Source organism: Pipistrellus kuhlii, unplaced genomic scaffold (genome assembly GCF_014108245.1).
Source record: "Pipistrellus kuhlii isolate mPipKuh1 unplaced genomic scaffold, mPipKuh1.p scaffold_m20_p_1, whole genome shotgun sequence".
Taxonomy (NCBI): domain Eukaryota; kingdom Metazoa; phylum Chordata; class Mammalia; order Chiroptera; family Vespertilionidae; genus Pipistrellus; species Pipistrellus kuhlii.
In genome coordinates, this window is record NW_023425404.1 from 10,969,539 (window position 1) to 10,989,115 (window position 19,577).

General features: G+C 43.6%; 1 protein-coding gene across 3 annotated transcripts in view; it reads right to left on the reverse strand.

Annotated features, from left to right (window-relative positions):
* TTLL5 (tubulin tyrosine ligase like 5) overlaps positions 1-19,577 on the reverse strand; it is a 239,727-nt gene that overhangs the window by 25,337 nt on the left and 194,813 nt on the right. For all 3 annotated transcript variants that reach the window (XM_036430782.2, XM_036430771.2, XM_036430764.2), the window contains 2 exons: positions 10,924-11,006; positions 6,558-6,680 (listed from right to left, as the gene is read on the reverse strand). In XM_036430782.2, the coding sequence (XP_036286675.1) occupies positions 6,559-6,680; positions 10,924-11,006 (205 nt within the window). In that variant the 3' untranslated portion in view covers position 6,558. The remainder of the gene's footprint in view (positions 1-6,557; positions 6,681-10,923; positions 11,007-19,577) is intronic.

The window sequence follows — 19,577 nt, forward strand, 5'->3', positions numbered from 1 at the left end:
AGAGGAGGCAGATGGTACCTGGGCAAAGAAAACAATATGTAAATAAAGGAACAAAGAGCAAACATGCAGTATGATGGGTGGGAATACTGCTTCGCTTCCACAGGGTTCACAAGAGATTAGCTCTGACACCTGCTTTCCAAAGCATACAGGTGCACCTTCAGTCAGCCACACAGAAAACCAGGTACCTGGCCCTTGCCTGAGAGCACAACTAGCTCCGGTCAAACAGCCAACTAGAGAAGTTATAGCTAGGGCTGCCTAAGACACATGCAATCCATCCCTTCCTCTACCTGACCAATAGCTTATCTTTGAATTACGCGGACCACAAAGAACTTGGACTATATTAATTGTGTCCCTCACAAAACTGTTTTATTTTTTTAAAAAAATCCTGACCAAGGATTTCCCCCCACTAATTTTTAGAGAGAGTGGAAGGGGGAGACACCTGCAGAGAGAAACTTCAATGTGAGAGAGACACAGAGATTGATTGCCTCCCACATGAGACCCAACCACAGCCAGGATCAAGCCCTTGATTAGAATTAAACCCAGGACCCTTCAGTCTGAGGGCTGATGCTCTATCCACTGAGCCAAACAGGCTAGGGCCTCACTAAACTGCTTTTATCGACTTGCACTGTAATAATGTGTTGCTTTTGTGTAGATCATGAAGAAGTAGTCCTGTGAACTCACTGCTACGTTGGCTTGTTGAAGGCACCATTGCTTCATTCAGTGTCCTCTGTACAAAGTATGTAAAATACTTCTTACAGAGTAAAAGCTAGGAAAAAAATAATTTTCCTCCAGAGTATTTCTTTTTAAAAATAAGAACTACCTCTCTGATTTATCATGCTTCCCTTTCTGTCCTGCCTATTAGGAGACTTGGAACCAAATTTAAACTCAATTATAATACTTTTATTTGGCCTTATATTTGAAAAATGTGAAGTATTTGGTTTTTGGCCATGATTTTCTCTTTATACTTTATTATTTTACTAGAGGCCCAGTTCATGGATTCATGTACTGGAGGGATTCATCCCTCTGGCCTGCACTCTCTCGCAATCCGGGACCCCTCAGGGGATGTTGGGTAACCGGTTTTGGCCAGGTCTCTGCAGGCCGGCTCCAGATAAGAGGGAGCCAGATCCAGAAAGGAGGGAGCCTGATCCTGTGCGTTGAGCATCTGCCCCCTGGTGGTCAGTGCGTGTCATAGTGACCAGCCGACCATGAGGTCTGCTTAGGCATTTATATATATGAATTATTTTACTGTGTGTGGTTTTACATTTGAAGACTTTATGCTAACTATGATCCCACCTGCAGGAAACCACCAGAAGTGTGTAAGCTGGCAGTTTAGAGCCACATAATTAAGCCACACAGCAGCAGGCTGGCATGGCAGAAGGCAGCAGCCTTCCTTCAGCTTTGTCCATCCGCCAGTGGCACTTTGCTGGACGAATGACTGCGAAATATTCTGCTCCCATCTTTAAGCTGAATGTGTAGGTGGAGAGGAACAATCACAGAGAGAGGCCAAGCTCTGAGTGTGGCAGCTGTTCACCTGGAGAACAATGGGAGCCAGCCGCTCAGGGGACAGCACGTGACCTGGTCAGAGGGAGGGGCCGACAGATTTGCTGTTTAGCCACTAGAGGTACTAATCACCCCAAGTAAGGGTGCAGGTTTTCATGAGGTCTGCTTCTTGAGAAGGTTTCTTCCCGTGATTATGAACAATAACTGCTTAACAGACCTGACCTGAGGGTGTCTCTATTCTTGATAACAAAGGCTATTTGGGACAACTCAAATTCTCTGCATAAAAAGAGGGTAAGTATCTGTACACATGCATGATGGCAATTTCTATTTGAAAATAGTAGAAAGGATGAGAAAATATAAAACAAAAGGCCTAAGAGGAGTCATATTTCTAAGACAGAGTTGTGGCTTTAAAAATATCATATTCCATTATCTGATTAAAAACTATGAATAATCCATTACCTAATAAATTTGACAGCTCAACCGTAGTAAGTTAAAAAACAAACAAATAACTCTTGTCAAATTCCAATATATCTTCATATAGGCTTGTCACATGTCTTAATTTCTGCAGGGAGTAAATGAAAAGTGAATGGGAGGGGGGACCTCAGAGTCATTTTTCAGTCCAAAAGACATAAAAACAAGTGATTCCTCAAATAGATATAAAACAAGTGATTCCTCTACCTAGCAACAACAATCACACACAAAACAACAGCAACTTCTAGCCAGCTTTTTTCCTTCTCCACATCATCTTGCAACCAGGTTGGCTTTCCAAATCGTATGTCCATTTTATACTGGGGGTGCATGCGATGCTTTACTGCTGCATCCGGGGACATCCCACACATCCAAGCTCTTCCTCTCTGCTATCAGATAACTAGTTAACCCGGGTTTAGGTTTCAAGAGGGAGGGCTCCCTGATACCTGCGAGAGCCCCACAGTTATTACCTGTAGGTTTGAGGGGTGAGAACAAAGAGGGTAACAGAGGGAATGCTGTTTTACTTTGACTAGTGATGCTCTTCCTTCTGCGAACTGAAGAGAAACTGGATCTTTTTCTTGATGAGCATAATGAGAGAGAATAGAGGGCAAATATCAAAGCCAATCATGCCAACAGGCGATATTAAGTCATCTTTCTCCGTGCCCTGCAGTCACACACCCACACTCCGTGGGTCCCCGTTCAAATTCTACAGATCAGACAAGCGGAGGTGTAAACATTTCCATGTGCAAAACTCGCCTTTTCCAAAGACAGGCATGGCTTAGCATGTCGCCTTCTTTCTTTAGCACTTTCAGGCACAATTATGTCCTCGGGATAAAAGGATGGCAAAACAAAGGTACGTGCCTACAACAAACATCTCATTGAAACTAGCAGCAAAACGAATAACCACAGAATATACATGATAACGTGCAGTGATAAGACTCACAGAGTAAGGCAATGCTATGCTGGTGACTTGCCCAGTTCAGAGCTACAAGAATAAACAGGACCTTTTTCCACTCAAAGCGAATGGGTACGACACGGGACAGGACGAATCTGCTACGAGATGCAGTGGCAGGTACAGCTCTGACAGTCTAAGCTGCCAGGAATTTTCCCCAGGAGGTGTATGCGCTTCTGCAATGGAAATTAATTGGAGAAAGGGACCTGGCGCTTCCCAGTCTCTTTATAACAAAGTAGTAATTGTTAACAATTGAAGAATCATCACTCCTCTCTTGGGACTCTGCCAGCTCAGCAAAAGGCAATATCAATTTTTAGATGTTATCTTTCTCAGTAGTGCAATTCTTAATCCATTTCAGAAATAGAGTTCCCTCGCTTTCCTTAAGTCAAATGAATGCCCTTTGGGTGGGTTCTTAGGCGTACTCCGTTCGGTCTCCCCAAACTAAAAGCCGGTTGCTTGCTCCCCCACACCCAGGTTGTTGAGATACACTGGTTTTGTTTCTGAATGCAGAAACAGTTACTAAATGAAAGAGGCCTCAGGACAGGAAAGCTTGAAATTTCAATGGCTGGCAGCCAGGCGATTTTGCCATGGAGAGGGATCCACATCCTTCTTGTGTGGCCACAGCCAGGTTGAGGCTGGCAAAACACACAGTTAAAACATCATGGGTGTGACAGCCTGCAATGAAGGCAGCACTGTGACCGGCTGCTGGAACTAGGTGGTACAAACCTGACTGATTCAGGTTTTTGCCTGGTTCCTTACCCTGCAAAGGAAAGCTACTCTTCCTAGGGATGTCTGCTCTAAGAATACACATGTTGGGGATGGTATGGAGAAGTCCGTGTGGCCTCAGGAGATGAGGGAGAAGCCGATTTCGGTCACGGGTCCCTGGGAAGGAGGTCACCGCACATCATGCAGGGTCACAGTGAAAGAACACCAATGTGGTCAGGAGACAGAGGTGGGGGCGAGGGGAATGTCTAGGCCAGGGCCTTATTTGGAGTTTCCTTGGGAAAGGCAAAGAAAAGGACAAGGTAAGCAGCTTAGGACTAGCTAGTCTGAATGGTTTGGTGGGCTTTGGGCTACAGGCCTCTGGTTGCTTGGTACCCAGCCCTAGAGTGATTTAGGGCAAGGGGAACTTTGGCTTGCCCTGTGAGAATTCTTAAGGAGAAGGTTGGAATATAAGATTGGGAATTAGTTGGTTTACATAGGAAAGCTGATATTGTCTTTAGGAATTAGCTAGGCCCGGGAGGGGCAGTCTCTCTGGGTCTGTATATGTCGTCCCCCCCCCCCCCCCCCCCCAATGCTAAAGCATCAAGAACACAGAAAATATAATTAGCCCTATGATATACCGATGCTGAACAGACAATACAGAATCTAAGACACAGACAATGTATGTATTAAAATACTGACATTTGCCAGGGGCAGCTACGTAGGGTTCTTTAGTCCCTAATATTCTTCAGCACAGCTCCCTCCATTCTTTGATAGGGACAAATGATGGTTTCCCAGCCTTACAGACCAAGCTGCACACGTACTTGGAATCCTCTATGCCAGTGTTTCCCAAACTTTTGACATATGTGTACCCCTTCTATAATTTTTGTAACGCTGAGTACCCCTCTTACTCATGAGAACATAAAATTAGGCGCAGCTAAGCACGGTGCAGTGCATATCCCCACCAAACTCCGGTGCAACGCGTACCCCCACCAAACTCTTCCCGTACCCCCGGGGGTGCGCGTACCACACTTTGGGAAACACTGCTCTATGCTAACCTGACGGCCTCCCTTAAACCCACACAGAAAGAGGTTTGGGACTGATTACAGCTGGTGATGACTTTCATTTGTAACGGGGTTAAAGGGCCCTCTGCCCGAGCAGTGATTCAGCCTACAATGCATTTACACACGAAGAAAGCAGGCACTCTGGCGAAGGGTTGTGGGCTGTGGGGCCTGCCTCCTCACTCTGTAAACCACCTCCTCCCCCTACTCACGGAGAGGCAGCCCACTGCCATCTGCCAGGCTGGTGGGTCTGCCGCTGAAGCCCCAGCAGTTATGCTGTGCGTGGGAGGCAGGACTTCTGAGGGCCTCTGACCCACTCTGTCTTCTGAGCCATGCACACTTGGCATATGCTCTCACCCCTTCAGTTGATCACAAAGCCCAGCATCATCCATCCCTACTTATGTACACAGCTCGGGCTCATGGCGGTGGTGTTTGCAGCAGTGACTTAAGTGTTGAAGGGTAGGCTCTTTCCCAAGGCTTCTTTGAAGATGATGCTATTTTGCCATGTAATGTTCTGGGGGGATTGTAAGGGATACTAATGAAACAGGCTCAAGGGGAGTGATATTATAACTGTAGCAGGTCCAAGTCTCCCAGTCTTGGAGATGGATGGACATTAGTACTTCTTGGCAGGCCATCGGCTTGATTTGGAGCTTGATGTCACATTCATTCTTTTGGCTGCCAGTCTCCTGAAGGAAATACTGACCTTCTCGCTTCAGTTTTCTATATTTTCTTAGTTGTTCATCATTGAATAGACTGCTGAGGATCAGAATTAAAGCACCGTTGGCTAAGTATTACCAATAGAACTCTGGCTGTTTTCAGTTTCTCTGGTACATTTTGGTAGGTGACCAAGCCATGGATTTGGTGTTCCCTTCTCTCTCCTCATTCCTTTTTGGAAGGAGTTTAGATGGGCTGGGGAAAGACATCTGAAGCTTTCTGATCCAACGTAAATGAATCCTGTGGTGGGTAAATAGTTTTCCTCCCTCTTTTGCTCTCCTGGGGTATTTTGATGAATAATGCTTCTCAAATACATTTATAAATATTCCCCTAGAGGTAAGAAGAGTATTAAGCTCATAGCAGGTGTGCCATTAATGCTTTAGAATGTAGGGCAGAGCAAAGGGGAAAGCAGTCATTAAAACCTGTGGTGTCATAGAATTCTCTGAAAAGTTTTGAAAGCCACTGCTGTGAACAAAACATTGAGTGCAGCGCTGGTGCAGTGTGGACACAGCCTCACAAGATCAACTCAGGCCGGTCCTTCAGTATAGAAGCTCCTTTTGGATGGGGGGTAGGCTGGGGTTCATAGTCTGTTTTGCTGCCAATTATGGCATATGTTTATCTTAACTCAAAATAAAGTGTCATTAATTTAAATGGCCTCACCAAAAATTTAAAAAATTGTGTGCGTGTGTGTTTTAATTTTAATTGGCCCTTTTTTTGGTCTCCCATTATTTGCAAGTCTAGTTCACAATTAACCCAACTCTAGTCTAGATGCCTTCATTAATAATCATGCCACTGCAATTTGACCTACAAATATTATGTTTTTAGATTTATTCTGTTACATTTTACTTGTAATTCAATTATGGCTTTAGTGTCTTTCATTGATTGGCCTAGCCATCACCATATTTTTAAACAAAAGCCTCTGTAATAACAGGAATTTATTACTGCCACAGCGCCACCTACTGGGAGGCCATTACAGAAGCAAGATAGTTGTAGCTTAACTTTGACCCACAGTTTTTAGAGTCCTTCTGAGCTTTGTTTTTGAAAATCCCAATTTCCTTGTCATTTTGAGAAACTGTAACTTATTTTGATAGCTACTGAGTCTCTTGCTGCAGCATAAAATCAGCAAGTTAGAACAAAAAATATGCTCTTACTGTTGTTACCTTAAATTGGCCCTGACTTCACCGACTTTGATTTTCTCTGTCCTATAATTGTAGCAGGGGCTCCAGATTGGGTGGGCAAAGGTTTGGATCTGGCGAAAATAACTTGGGGAGCTTCCAAAGATCCTGAAAAATGTAAAAAAAATCCCTACTTAACACTTTACTTGATCTTGGCTGAAAGGACAAGAGGTCAAATCTAAAACTAGGATTTAGGGCATCAACATTCTCCCAGATGCTGCCATCCCCCCCTTCTTACCAAATAACAAATCCATGCTCAGTCTCTTGCTTTCCAACAGCGTAACAGTGGGTAACCAACCCAAATTCTTATCTCTATGGCTCTGGGGAAAGAAGAACTTTTGGGGAGCAATAAAGGGCATCACACACTAAGGCAAGCATCTCAAGAGCTTTATTTATTTTTATTTTTAATCTATTATACTCCAGAGATCCACCCAGGAAATTCAACAATATAGAATGCATGGTGACAAAAATAAGAATCTGATGGTGAGAATAGCTCATTCCACTGAGAGCTGCCAGGCAAGTAATTTCACTTGGAAGTTAAAGCGATTTCTACATCTGTAGGGTCTTGGCTCCACTGGGTTTGCTTTATAGTAAAATCAGTTCTTTTATCTTGTCTCTCAGAGACAGTGAGGGGGCAGGCAGAGTCACACTGATGCGCTGATGCCGCATCCCCATGCAAAGAGCATGGAGTTAAAGTGCATTTTACCAGGACCCGGGATAACACTGAACAAGCACACTGCTTCTCTCTTCTTGTAAACAGAACCCATCATTGGTTTTCAAAAAGTGGCAAGGTTTCTTCTATCAACTACAGACCATTGAGAGCTTAAAAAGCACACTGAAGAAGAAGAAAGAAGAGGAGGAAGAAGAGGAGGAGGGGGAGGAAGAGGAGGGGCAGGGAGAGGAGGAGGGGGTGGGGGAAATGGGAGGGGCTGGGGGAGGAGGGGGAAAAGTGGAAGGGAACGAGGAGGAGGAGGAAGAGGAGGAAGAGGAAGAGAGGAGGAGAAGGAGGGGGAGGAGGGGAAGAAGGGGAAGGGGGACTGGGGCAGGTAGAGATTGACTGCAGGACAGGAGAGATGCAGGCAGAAACTGAGGTGCCGCACTGAGGGCAGCTGGTATGGCTTCAGACCCCTACAATAATGGTAGCTGACACTATCGAGTCAGCATGAGAGAAATGCGGGTTATCTAATCTGCCTCTCTGCTATTTTAGTTTACCATCGCCACTTCAGAACTCAAGAGCACCCTGGTCATAAAAAAGGAAGGCACTGGCTTTGGCTTTGAGCCAAAGGCCTTCACGACAGCTTCCTTCTCAAATTTCCAAATTTGCTGACTCCATACCTTTCCTTCCATGGCCTGAATATACAGAATACGTGGCCTGAGGTAAGGAAGTTGAGGGAAAATATCATCCATGGGACATCTCAGGCACTCTGCTGGGAGCTTTCACATTCACTACCTCATTTAATGTTCACAATAAAAATGTCACTGTGCCACCATCTGTGCAAAAAGACTGAGTTTTTTTCAACAGCACTCTGAGATGAATGCCTGAGAACAAAGCCACTCAGCGTTATAACGGCCTGCTTGGCCAGACTTGGGGAAGGCTCAAGGGACCAGGGACTAGACTTTTGCTACATTCAGGGATTCATTAATAACCATGTTATCCACCTGAGTTAACTGGATAAGACGGGTTAAAACCTTCAAAACCAGTTTAGTGATTCCTGGGTGGGCACAGACTTCTCAACTATGAGAGAGATGTGTAAATTTTTTGACTTACTATGAGGCTTATTTTTCCTTGTAAGTTTAAAGAAAAATGTTTCTGATAGCAACCTAACCTTTTTATAGCTCACCCTTCTGAACCCCTTTTAAGTCTACACAGGATATAGAAAAACACATGATTTTAGTTGAAACTATGAAGTGCCAGGTAGTTACCCCATTTCCCTGAAAATAAGACATTGTCTTATATTAATTTTTTCTCCCAAAGTTGCGCTAGGTCTTATTTTCAGGGGATATCTTATCTTTCCATGCACTAGATCTTATTTTCGGAAAAACATGGTATTTACTAGCTGTATAAATAACTCTAACAGGATTAGTTTATACTAATTAGCTATACTGCTCAGGTGTAAAATGTTTATTGGGAAGTATGGAAAATGCCTGAACCTATTCCCTCAGGTACACCGGTGTTTTCTTAAGGACCAGGACATCAGAAAAGCCATAGAACAGAAACAAGTTCAAGGAACTATAGAGGCCAAGAGTCATCTGTGACTACAGCAGTAAAAAGGCTACCTAAACAAGGTGAGCAGAATATATGTTCATCTGACATAGAAGAGGGAGAAAGGTAGCTTTTAGGATCCAAGGGGAAGTGCAAGTTCTCTTTGCTCTGTGGTTTTATGCCGATATCAAATTCAGTAGGAATGCTACAAAATCTTCGAAGTAACTTCAACAGTCAGTAAATATTAACTCATGATCAAGATGCTGAAAGTCTGACCCACCTGGCCCTCACATTTCCACTGTCCTCAGGCAGAGTGCATGCAGAGTTCAGCTTAGTGCTTATCAATTAGACATGCAGATGAAACAGGCCAGGTTCTCGGATCTCACAGGCTTTGTAAACCTCTCCAGTTTCAGACTGAAGAGCTGTAGGGGCTCTAACCACTGTACTAACGAGTACCCTTCCAACTAGACCATGATTCTCTGAGCCACTCATTCTCAGTCCCTAACCGTTCCAGGCAGAAATTTTATTTTCTTAAAAATAATTACCATGTTCTAATAATGCTTTTTTTCTCCTGAGGGGAGGGCAAGTTGATGCACATCAACAATTTCTCGAATTCAGTTCCTAAGATTTTAAGTGCAGAATAAAATCCTTATACTTTTATATTATTACCTTACCTGGATGTAGTCTCAGAATCTTTCTCTATATATTGCTTCATTTAATCCTCATAGTAACTCTATGGGATATATGAAACCTGGCTTTTCAGAGATCTTATAATCATTTTAAGGTGCGTTATGTCAACCACCAACCTGTCCCCTCCCCCCGCCCCCCATACACATCCGCACATTCCTTGATGGCCCCCTACTGCTCTTAAGGCCAAGCTCCCTGCACGGCTCATAAACTGCCCCTGCCACCTGCCACCTGCCTTTTCTCTTGCCGCTCCTGCTCCTGCTCCTGCCCCAGTCCCAGGTACACGAAGGCTTCCAGAACACAGCTTTGCACACATCTTCCCTCTTCCTAGACCTCCTTCCACTCCACGCCTCCCCTCTCCTGGCTGACCTGCTCGCATTCAAACCTCAGCTTTAGATGTTTCTTCCTCTAAGAAGCCCTCTCTCTAAGGGCTTGGGCCAGATTGCTTGGGTTTAAAGACAGCCCCACCATTTACTAGCTGTGAACTTTTAGGCACGTTTCATAAGCTGCCTGTGCCATTATTTCTTCAGCTGAAAAATGGGGAGCACGGTTCCTCTATTATAAGCCTGTTTGTGAACAAATGAGTTTTACACACAAAGCGATCAGAACTCTGCCCGACACACAGCAAATGCTCCGCCAGTGTTATCTATGTGATTCCACTCGTCGCCGTCCCTGGCTTGGATGGCCCTGCAGCATGCTCCATGCTGACTGCTCTCTCGCCCTGAGTCTGTAAGGTCCCTGACAGCAGGGACTGTCTTGTTCACCGCGCATGTACCTCAGCGCCCAGAATGTTCCTTTATCCACCGTGGGTGACCAACAAGAAATATGTGATTTTTCTCCCACTTGTCTGGTTACTTATGAGTACTTCTTCATGCATTATTACTCATAGCAAACTATCCGTGGTCCAAGGATGCCTAACTTACATGTAGGTTCCCACATTGAGAGGCTCTGGGCCCTCAGCACCTACCTGGCAAGAGACCAGTGACATTAGCATGACAGGCCTCAGATCAAAGCCCAGAGCTCTGGCTCTGCATCCGAGCACAGTCTGCTCCAGGCCCCTCAACTTTCTGAGCCTCAGTTTCCTCATCTGGGGCAGCGGAACAGGAAGATCCAACTTACAGGGCTGTCATGCAGACCACGAGAGATACTACATGTGGAAATACTAGATAAACAGTCAAATACAGGCATTTTTTTTTTCTCACTTAAGACAGCAAATCTAAGAGGATCAGACCGAAAATGGGAAATTTCAGCTGTCCCAACTATCCAAAACACTATTCAATCCCAAACTGCAAATGTCCATTTTAAAGAGGAATGTAACAAACTGCCCTTTGCCAGTGCAGGAAAGCCCGAAAGCCAGCGTGCTTCCTTATTTGAACGGGAGCTCTCTTCGAAGGCAGAAGAGGGCGTGTGCCAATCCCAGTATCCTCCCTCAAGGGCGGGACAGCTGCTGAGCCAACTAACCTGAGGAGTTGGCGATGGGTACGGCTGAAGCAGAGTTAAGGTTGCTCTGGAGTCCGTTCAGCTGCCCTTCTGTGGTGGACCCTCTGAAACACAGACAGTTGGTTAGATGTATAGAATGAAAGGCAAGGTCAAGCACAGGCCCTCCAATGGCTTGCTTCTTGCTCTCGGCGCTCCCTCTCATGTGGCTCATTCTCTTGCTTTATTTCAAGCCCTTGTTGAAATGTCCTCTTATCAGAGAGGGCGTCTACGACCAACCCATCCTCTCCTTCTGAAATATTACATATTTTAAAAGGCATGGTCCATCTCTCCACGGAATGCAACTTCAAGAAAGCACAGGCTTTCATTGCTGCTGTGTCTTCAGTGCTGAGAACAGTGCCTGGCACCTAGTAAGTATCCCGTTTCCCCAAAAATAAGACAGTGTCTTATACTAATTTTTTCTCCCAAGTTGCGCTAGGTCTTATTTTCAGGGGATGTCTTATCTTCCCATGCGCTAGGTCTTATTTTCGGAGGATGTCTTATTTTGGGGGGAACACGGTAAGTATTGAACATTTCTTTATTGAACGGACAAATTAAATTCCTGGCACTGACTTGAATAAATCATAAGGAAGCAAAAAGACATTTTAAAAAAACAAGTTTCATTAGAGCAATGGTTCTCACCTGGTGGAGCGAGGGGGGACAGATTTTGCGTAAGGGACATCTGGCTATGTGGAGACATCTGTGACTGTCACAACTGTGGGGTCTATTGGCATCTAATGGGTAGAAGCCAGGAATGGTACTAAACATCTCCTATAGGGCACTGGAAAGTGCCCTCAGACAAGGCATTATCTCACCCAAGATGCCAATTGTGTCAAGGTTGAGAAACCATTACACGGAAGCACCCCCCCTCATGCCAACTTTGACAAGAGATGGGATAGAACAGTTTGCCACTTTGTTGACTAATGAGTTTGCCGATCACTGGGATAGAGTATGTTGGGTTCCCCACCATGTCTGAGGAGGTCTATGACTAGCTCAATGCCCTACAGACCATTTCAGGTCTCCATGTTTTTTTTTTTTGTTTTTTTGTGTGGCATTTACGAAAATTATAATTATGAAGTTGTGTAACTGGTTGCATAATATGTTATCCTTGCTAGATTATTTGTAAGTTCCATAGAAACAGAGATTGTCTCAGCCTTACACAAAATTGTATCCATAGTGCATTTTGCATACCTTGGGTATTTAATAAATTTTTTTTGTCTTAAATAATCTGACCCAACGCCCCCTAAACACACTTACTGTTGGGTCCATCTACCTTGATTTTAGTTGATGTGTAAAAAGTTTAGATGGTAGATTCAAGTTTCCATATGCTCAGTTCTTTATTTGTTCAGCAGCATCCAATCCCACTCTTAGTACCCCCTCTCTCAGCACTGCTTTTCCATTCATTCATTCACACACAAAATATTTATTAAGCGTTCCCTGTGCTTGGTGCTAGAGAGGAGGTAGACATCACGCAAATACCTAAGTTATAAACTGGGTGATAAATGTTCAGGAAGAGAAGTATAAGATGCTATAAGAGAATGAAATGAGGGAACTAATTTAGATGGTAAAGAGAATGGTCAAGGATGATTTTTTTGCTGTCTCATCCCACTGCTGCATAAGGGAAATCAGGCAATGTTGAGGAAGTCATATTTCAGCAGCGTCATAAAGTTATGAGAAGCATGATCCTGAGTAAGAGAGGGGCTTATGATGTCAGAGGAACTTTTAAAGACCAGGAAGGTAAAGGGAAAGTCAAGCAGTGTTTGACAAACGTGTCCATCATACAGCTTCTGGGCCCTTCAGTTGGAACTGCAGATTCAGTGAGCTCAGATGCAGCCTGAGAACGCGGACTCTTCACGGCTCCCAGGGAAATCATGGAAACACTGGCTAGTGGGTAAAGGAAGGCGGGATGAGTACCACTCGAAGAGTCTGGCAGAAGCTCAGGTGCCCAGGTGGTCCCTACATGGCTGGTGGAGACGGCTCCCTTGAGAACACACCCCAACCATGATGCAAAGATCACACTGTCTTATACCCCCCTCCCTCCCCTCTCCCCTCCCCACTCTCTCTTTCCACTTGCATTCTGAGGATGCCACAGGGCCCAAGAGGAGAGAATGCAGTGCAGGGCTCCGCCCTTTTCCACAAGCTGCACCCTTGTTTACCTACATGGGGAATGTCTATGCATTTTAGTTCAGCTCCTTATAGACCCCCACAACCACTCTGAGCATCCACAGGCTGGGATTTGCTCTTCCAGGCCCAAGCGAAAAGAGAAATGTTCTAAGATGAGCTTTCTTTTAGAGAAGTTAAAAGCCTTTAGGGCCATTCACCTGTGTGAGCAGCAGCTGCATTAGGGGGGAAAAAGAAGAAAGAAAAAAAAAAAAAGCAGCAGCCTGGGGCTGTCTCGGTTTCACAGGGATACCCCAAGTGTCAGCTATAAAAGGGAAGCAGGCTGGCCAAAACTTGGGGGTCAGGAGAAGAAATAAAGGCCACACAGGAGATTCAGAGGTTCGACCTAGAGAGTTCATGGTCCCCCAACTCTCTCATCTTCTCCCTCTGCCCTCTAGCACGGCCATCCTGCCCTGCGCCCTCACAAGCTTTCTCCTGTTTCTCCTGACCCCATGTCCCCTCCGTACCCAGTTCCACTCACTCCTCCACCCTCCGCCCTCTGTCAACACCCACCACAGGCCTCGAGTCACCATGATTCATGTGGACGACGTTTCTAGGGACTCTCCTGTTTCTAGCACAGGCCCCCCTTCCACAGCCACCCAAGAGGAAATTCTGAGTGAACTTTTCCATGAAAACACTGGTACACAAAACGGTTTGGGTCTGTTTTTACTACTTTAGGCACATTATGGGTAAATATGCTCTTCTTGTGACAACGTCATTTCCTTTGGAAAATACATTTCAACTTCTGAACAGCACATTTCTAAACGAGAACCTGAAATACAGCTTGTCTGGAGCCTGCATGTGAATTTGCACTTGCTGATCTGCTCCTGCAGCGGCTCTTGGCTGCTTTCCTGGGAATACCCGTGTTTTGGGAAATACACAGAAAGGTGTGTATGCGCTTCCTTGGTTGCCTCTACGTCACTCACTATGTTTTAACATCAGGATAAAAGGGCCTACCTCAGAGGGTTGTTGCAGATTAGATGAGATGGTGGGTGAAAACACATCTTAGCAGTGTTCGATAGTATATCAAGGGCTAAATAAACATAATTTGTAATTTTTACTTAGAAATATCAACAATCTTTGTATTCCCTATAAGTTTACTACACAGAGAAATATTAAATTGGATGACTCACTGCCTCCAACTCAGGTTGGACTATTAGTGCTAAACTATAGAAGAATGACCGCAAGACATTCAGATCTGAACGTGAACAGCAATTTGCTATTAAGGTCAAAAGGTAGTTAAATGGCAACTGATAAGACAGAAATCTCATAGTCAAAATTATTCTAAAAATCCTTTAGGAAGGAAGGTCTCATTTGAGATTCACAAACCATTCTTTAATAAATTTAATACACATTTTTCCTTCCTGTAGCAGAATGAGTCACCATTTTTTTTCAATTGTGCACCGAACGAGGCACTTGGCTTGCAGCAAAGGGCCATGCTGTGTAAAATGCATGTGTGAACATGAGAATAACACAGATACAGAGTTGCCTTCCTATGAGAGGCTCATAGGAAATGAGACCAATTGGAGGAACAACACAACTCCTGTCTTATTCTGAGCAGAACGTCAACTGGAATCAGCCACTTTATTGAAACTACTTTCTTTTTCTCACTGAATTCCTGAATATGCAAAGTTAAATGTGTGTTTGATGTTGTGACCTGCTATTTTCTGATCATAGCTCATATGGAATAGGAAGAGATGGCTAATGATGGACTCAGAACCACTGGAATGGTGAAAGTATCAGAGCTGTATAGTGGGAAACATTGAAAAGGCGGGACGAGAAAGATGACATTAACTGTGCATCATACACATCCCTTCTGCGAGCACGAGGTGTGACTCTCTGGTCCTGTAAGTGCTCCTCCATTGCTCTTCTTGGAGACGGTGTGCGTTCTAGCAGATACAAAGTGCCAGATGCAGTCCCAGGTGAGAGTTAGAGGCTCAGTACAACCTCAGCTGTGGTCATGGGCTCAGGGAAGAGTCTGGACTGTTTGTTTAGAATTGTCAAAAGCTGCTGGAGGGCAGGCTTCCTGATTAACGGAACCACTTAAAAACTGAGATAAGAAAGTGGCCATGCATGGCAGCAACAAAGAATTCCATGAATAGTGACCTGCTCTTTTTCCTGGGACATGTTCAGAGCCAGCACCTGAAGCGTTTCCTTAAGTATTAAATGTACACGTCTTAACCCAGACTCCAATTCTCTGGCTCCATTCCTATCTACCCCTCTTGCTCTTCCACGTTCCTGCGCCTGGCATGGGCACTACTACTCCGAGGAAGGGTAGCAAAGACATTGTTCAACCAAGTATTACAAATAGCCTCTATAAGCTGAAAGTGGCCTGTATCCATCATTGTGAAAGATTTTTTTGAGTGCAAGTCTCTACTTAGGGAATACAAGTTGATCAAATAGCTGGCTAGGAATTCCACTGGCATCCAGACCACACCACACCACACCATACAGCGGCCTATACTGTCTAACGTACCATCACCAGTCTAGGTGGGTCCTATTGAGCAAAATCCCCATTATCCCTTTTGCTGGTAAGGCTTCTGACAGGCTTTTTTGTGAACCTTTAGCTCCTTTATTTGTGGTTTCCTCTGTTCTTTCTTCCCTCCATTATTGTGATCAGTGGAAACTTTTATGAAAGTGATATCCTTTCTTTAAGATCTGTTTTATTCATTACTTCACAAGGGTGACTGTGGTTTGGTGCTATATTGCTTCTCTCTGGGTTCTTTTCAAGGCTTTCCATGTCTCTGACACAGGAGTTCTAGCTTTCTGTTTCAATGGTTTAGTAAAAGTTTATCTTGGATTCATGCCACCACATCAAGGATGACCTTTCTGTAAAAGGAAGGACCCACAAAAGGAAAATACTCAACGTTTTACAGGAAGAGTGGAGCTACCTGTGCTGACCTCGCCAGGCCTGTGGCAAACAGACATAGTGGCATCTGTGAAGGTCCTGAAAAGAGCCACCCCATTTTTATAAAATACCTGTGAAGGCCAACCTCTTTCAATTCCCAAAGGAGAGAAGAAATCTCAAGGCACAAGTTAAAGACTGAATACCAAAGAACGAACACGGACTTTTCTCACAGATTAAATATTTTACAGCTTTCCTTACAACACACCTACGTACACACAGTGTATGTGCACCTTCTCCTTTATCTATCAGTCCAGGGATTATATATATAAGGTGTCCCCAAAAATGTATTCACACTCTAACAGCTGACAACTCACTTACTTTTCACTTCTTTTCAGGTTTTTAATACTTTCAACAATGATGATTTAAAAAAAACAACAACTTAACTGTGTATACTACTTGCCCCACAAATAAGTGTGTGTGTGTTTTAAATTAATTTCAGAGAGAAAGGGAGAGGGAGAGAGAGAAACATCAATGAGAGAGAAATATTGATAGCTGCCTCCCTGCTATTGGGGATTAAGCCTGTATCTGGGCATATAGGCCCTGACTGGGAATCTAACCGTGACCTCCTGGTACATAGGTCGATGCTCAACTATTGAGCCACATTGGCAGGACTCCTTTTCAGGTTTAACTGATTTGAAATAATGGGTGAAGCCAGACTAAGCTTTCAATAAACAAAAAAATTATCTTAAAAGTGCCACTAAATTTTTACTTGGGAATACATATAAGATAAAGTTTATAGTACAGATTGCAACAACTGACAAATTGAGGGCACACAAATATTGAACAAAATAATATTTGATGTTTGCAATTTCATTGCTTCACGTTATCAGCAGTGCCTGATTGTAGGAGTCCATGCCTAGCTACTAATGTTTTTCAGATTGAATTGTGACTCATAAGAGCATTGTACTAGTAAAATTTAGGGGACACAATCTCATTTAAAAAAACACCCAGGGAATTCTTGAACTTTCTGCTTCATATACATATAGATATTTTTACTGGGTTGCATGTTAAATGTATTTTTAAAATCACAAGTGGTGGTAAAAAAAAAAAAGATTAAAGGCCACTTATTAAAGCAAATTGTTACTTCTGCATTTCAAATATTCAGAATCCTCAGAAATTTTGTTTTTGAGTTACTTACACTAATATATTTAAATAAATCTTCCACTGTAATGATACTTTGCCAGTTTTTCTTATAATTCTGCCAGCTTCTAATTCATATATTTTAAATTTATAATATTAAGTGCATATAAGAGCTATTCTTTATTTCTATTAATTCTATTTTTTTCTATTGCTATATTAATTTTCCTTCTAATTAGTATTGCATGGCTTATCTCTTCCCAAGTCTTTGCCATTCTGTGAGATTCTACTTTAGGTATGTCTCTTTTAAGCAGCCTATAATGGAACATTTTAAAAAATGCAGTTTGATAATGTATTTTTCAATAGAAGAATATAATGTTAAACATGTATTGTTCTTACTCATATATTTGGATTTATTTTTATTACTTTGGTTTTGTTTTCCATTATCATTCTTTTTTTTTTTTAAAAATAAATCTTTATTATTCATATTATTACAAATGTTCCTCATTTCCGCCTCCCCTCCATCGTTCCCTTCCACCAGGTTCCCCCCCCCCCCCCGCCCTTTCCCCACTCCCCATTGTCCTCATCCATAGGTGCACAGTTTATGTTCAGTCTCTTCCCTTTTCCCAGAGAATCGTCAGTTCACTCCCCTTCCATACCTCTGATTCTATTATATTCAACAGTTAATATTGTTCATCAGATTCTTAAAATTCCCTTGGTTTTTAGATTCACTTGTTGATAGTTACGTATTTGTTGTTCATAGTTTTTATCTTTATTTACTTTCTCTTCCGAAAGAACCCCTTTCAGCAATTCATATAATTTTGGTTTGGTGGTGATGAACTCCTTTAGCTTTTTCTTATTAGTGAAGCTCTTTATCTGGCCTTCGATTCTGAGTGATAGCTTTGCTGGGTAGATTATTTTTGACTGTAGGTTCTTGCTATTCATCATCTTGAATTTTTCTTGCCATTCCCATCTGGCCTGCATGGTTTCTGTTGAGAAATCAGCTGACAATCATATGGGTGCTCCTTTATAGGTAACTACTTACTTTTCTCTTGCTGCTTTTAATATTCTGTCTTTTGCTCTGGGAATTTTAATTATGATGTGTCTTGGTGTGATCTTCTTTGGATTCCTTTTTTATGGAGTTCTGTGCGCTTCCTGGACTTGTAAGTCTAATTCTTTCACCAGGTGGGGGAAGTTTTCTGTCACTATTTCTTTCAGCATGTTTTCGATATCTTGCTCTCTCTCATCTTCTGAGACCCCCATAATTCTGATGTTGGTTCGCTTGAAGTTGTCCCAGAGGTTTCTTACATTATCTTCAACTTTCTGGATTCTCTTGTCTTCTTGCTTCTGCGGAGGAGTGTCTTCTGGCTCTTTATGTTCCAAATCTTTGACTTGATTCTTGCGATCTTCCATTCTGTTTTTAGGACTCTATTATTTTTTATTTCAGACAATGTATTCTTTATTTCTTGTTGATCCCTTATTAGTTCTTGTTGATCCCTTTTCATCTCCTCATAGGTCTTATCGACCTTTTCTAGGAAATTCTTGGAAAACCTTATAAGCGTGGTTTTGAACTCTATATCCAGTCTCTTCTTTTCCTCCATTTTTTTTTGTTTGTGATCTATTTCCTTGTCTTGGCATTTTCACAGTTTCCCTGAGTTGGTAGGGTGGCTTTGTGTGCTAAGGTGTCTTATATGGTTCAGTGAGTCAGCCTCCCAGTTACCTGAGGTGGACAGTGTTAGTGTAGCCCTTTGTGGGAAGTGTGTGCAGTCTTGTTGTTAAGCCTTGCTTGTTGTTGGTATCACTGGGAAGCGTCAATCTTCAAGCCAATTGGCTATGAGGATCAGAAGTGTCTCAGCTAGGAGGGTTTCTGTATTCCGCTTGAATGGGGCAGAGTCTCGGGGTGGTACAGACAAGCTTTGTTCAATCCCACACAATTGGTTGCAGACAAGCTTTAGATTCCTGTCAAGCTTTAGATTCCTAGGAGAGTCCTACTGACAGCAAACAAGGAAGCTAGCCACTGGAAGGGCTTCTGTGCTCTGCTTGGATGGGGTGGAGTCTCGGGTGGTGCAGACAAGCTTTATTCAGCCCCTCCCTACGAAGGTCTGGTTTCTGAGTCCCGTAGTAATGGCCACTGGCTTCACACACCTCCGAGAGATCTCTGCCCACTGCCTGACAGTCTGGCCTCTCCCTGTCTGGGGCCGTCTATCAGCGCAATAGTAAAGGTTCTTTTTCTTCCCAAACAAGAAAGCCAGCCACGCATTAGCTGTCCACCCTCTCCGCACACAGGGAGTAAGCTGATAGCGAACTCAGCCTCCCCTCTCCACGCTCGCAAGCAAGCCGGCAGCGAATTCTGTGGCCGCCTTTTCGCACGCACAGTTCTCCGCATCTTCACAGTTCCTGAGGTTCAGCGCGCCTTCTTTCTCCTTCCCAGATGGTAGAGCCTCCTCTCAGCCAGCTGTCCGGCGCTTCAGGGTGATGTTTCCCCTGTTTTTCA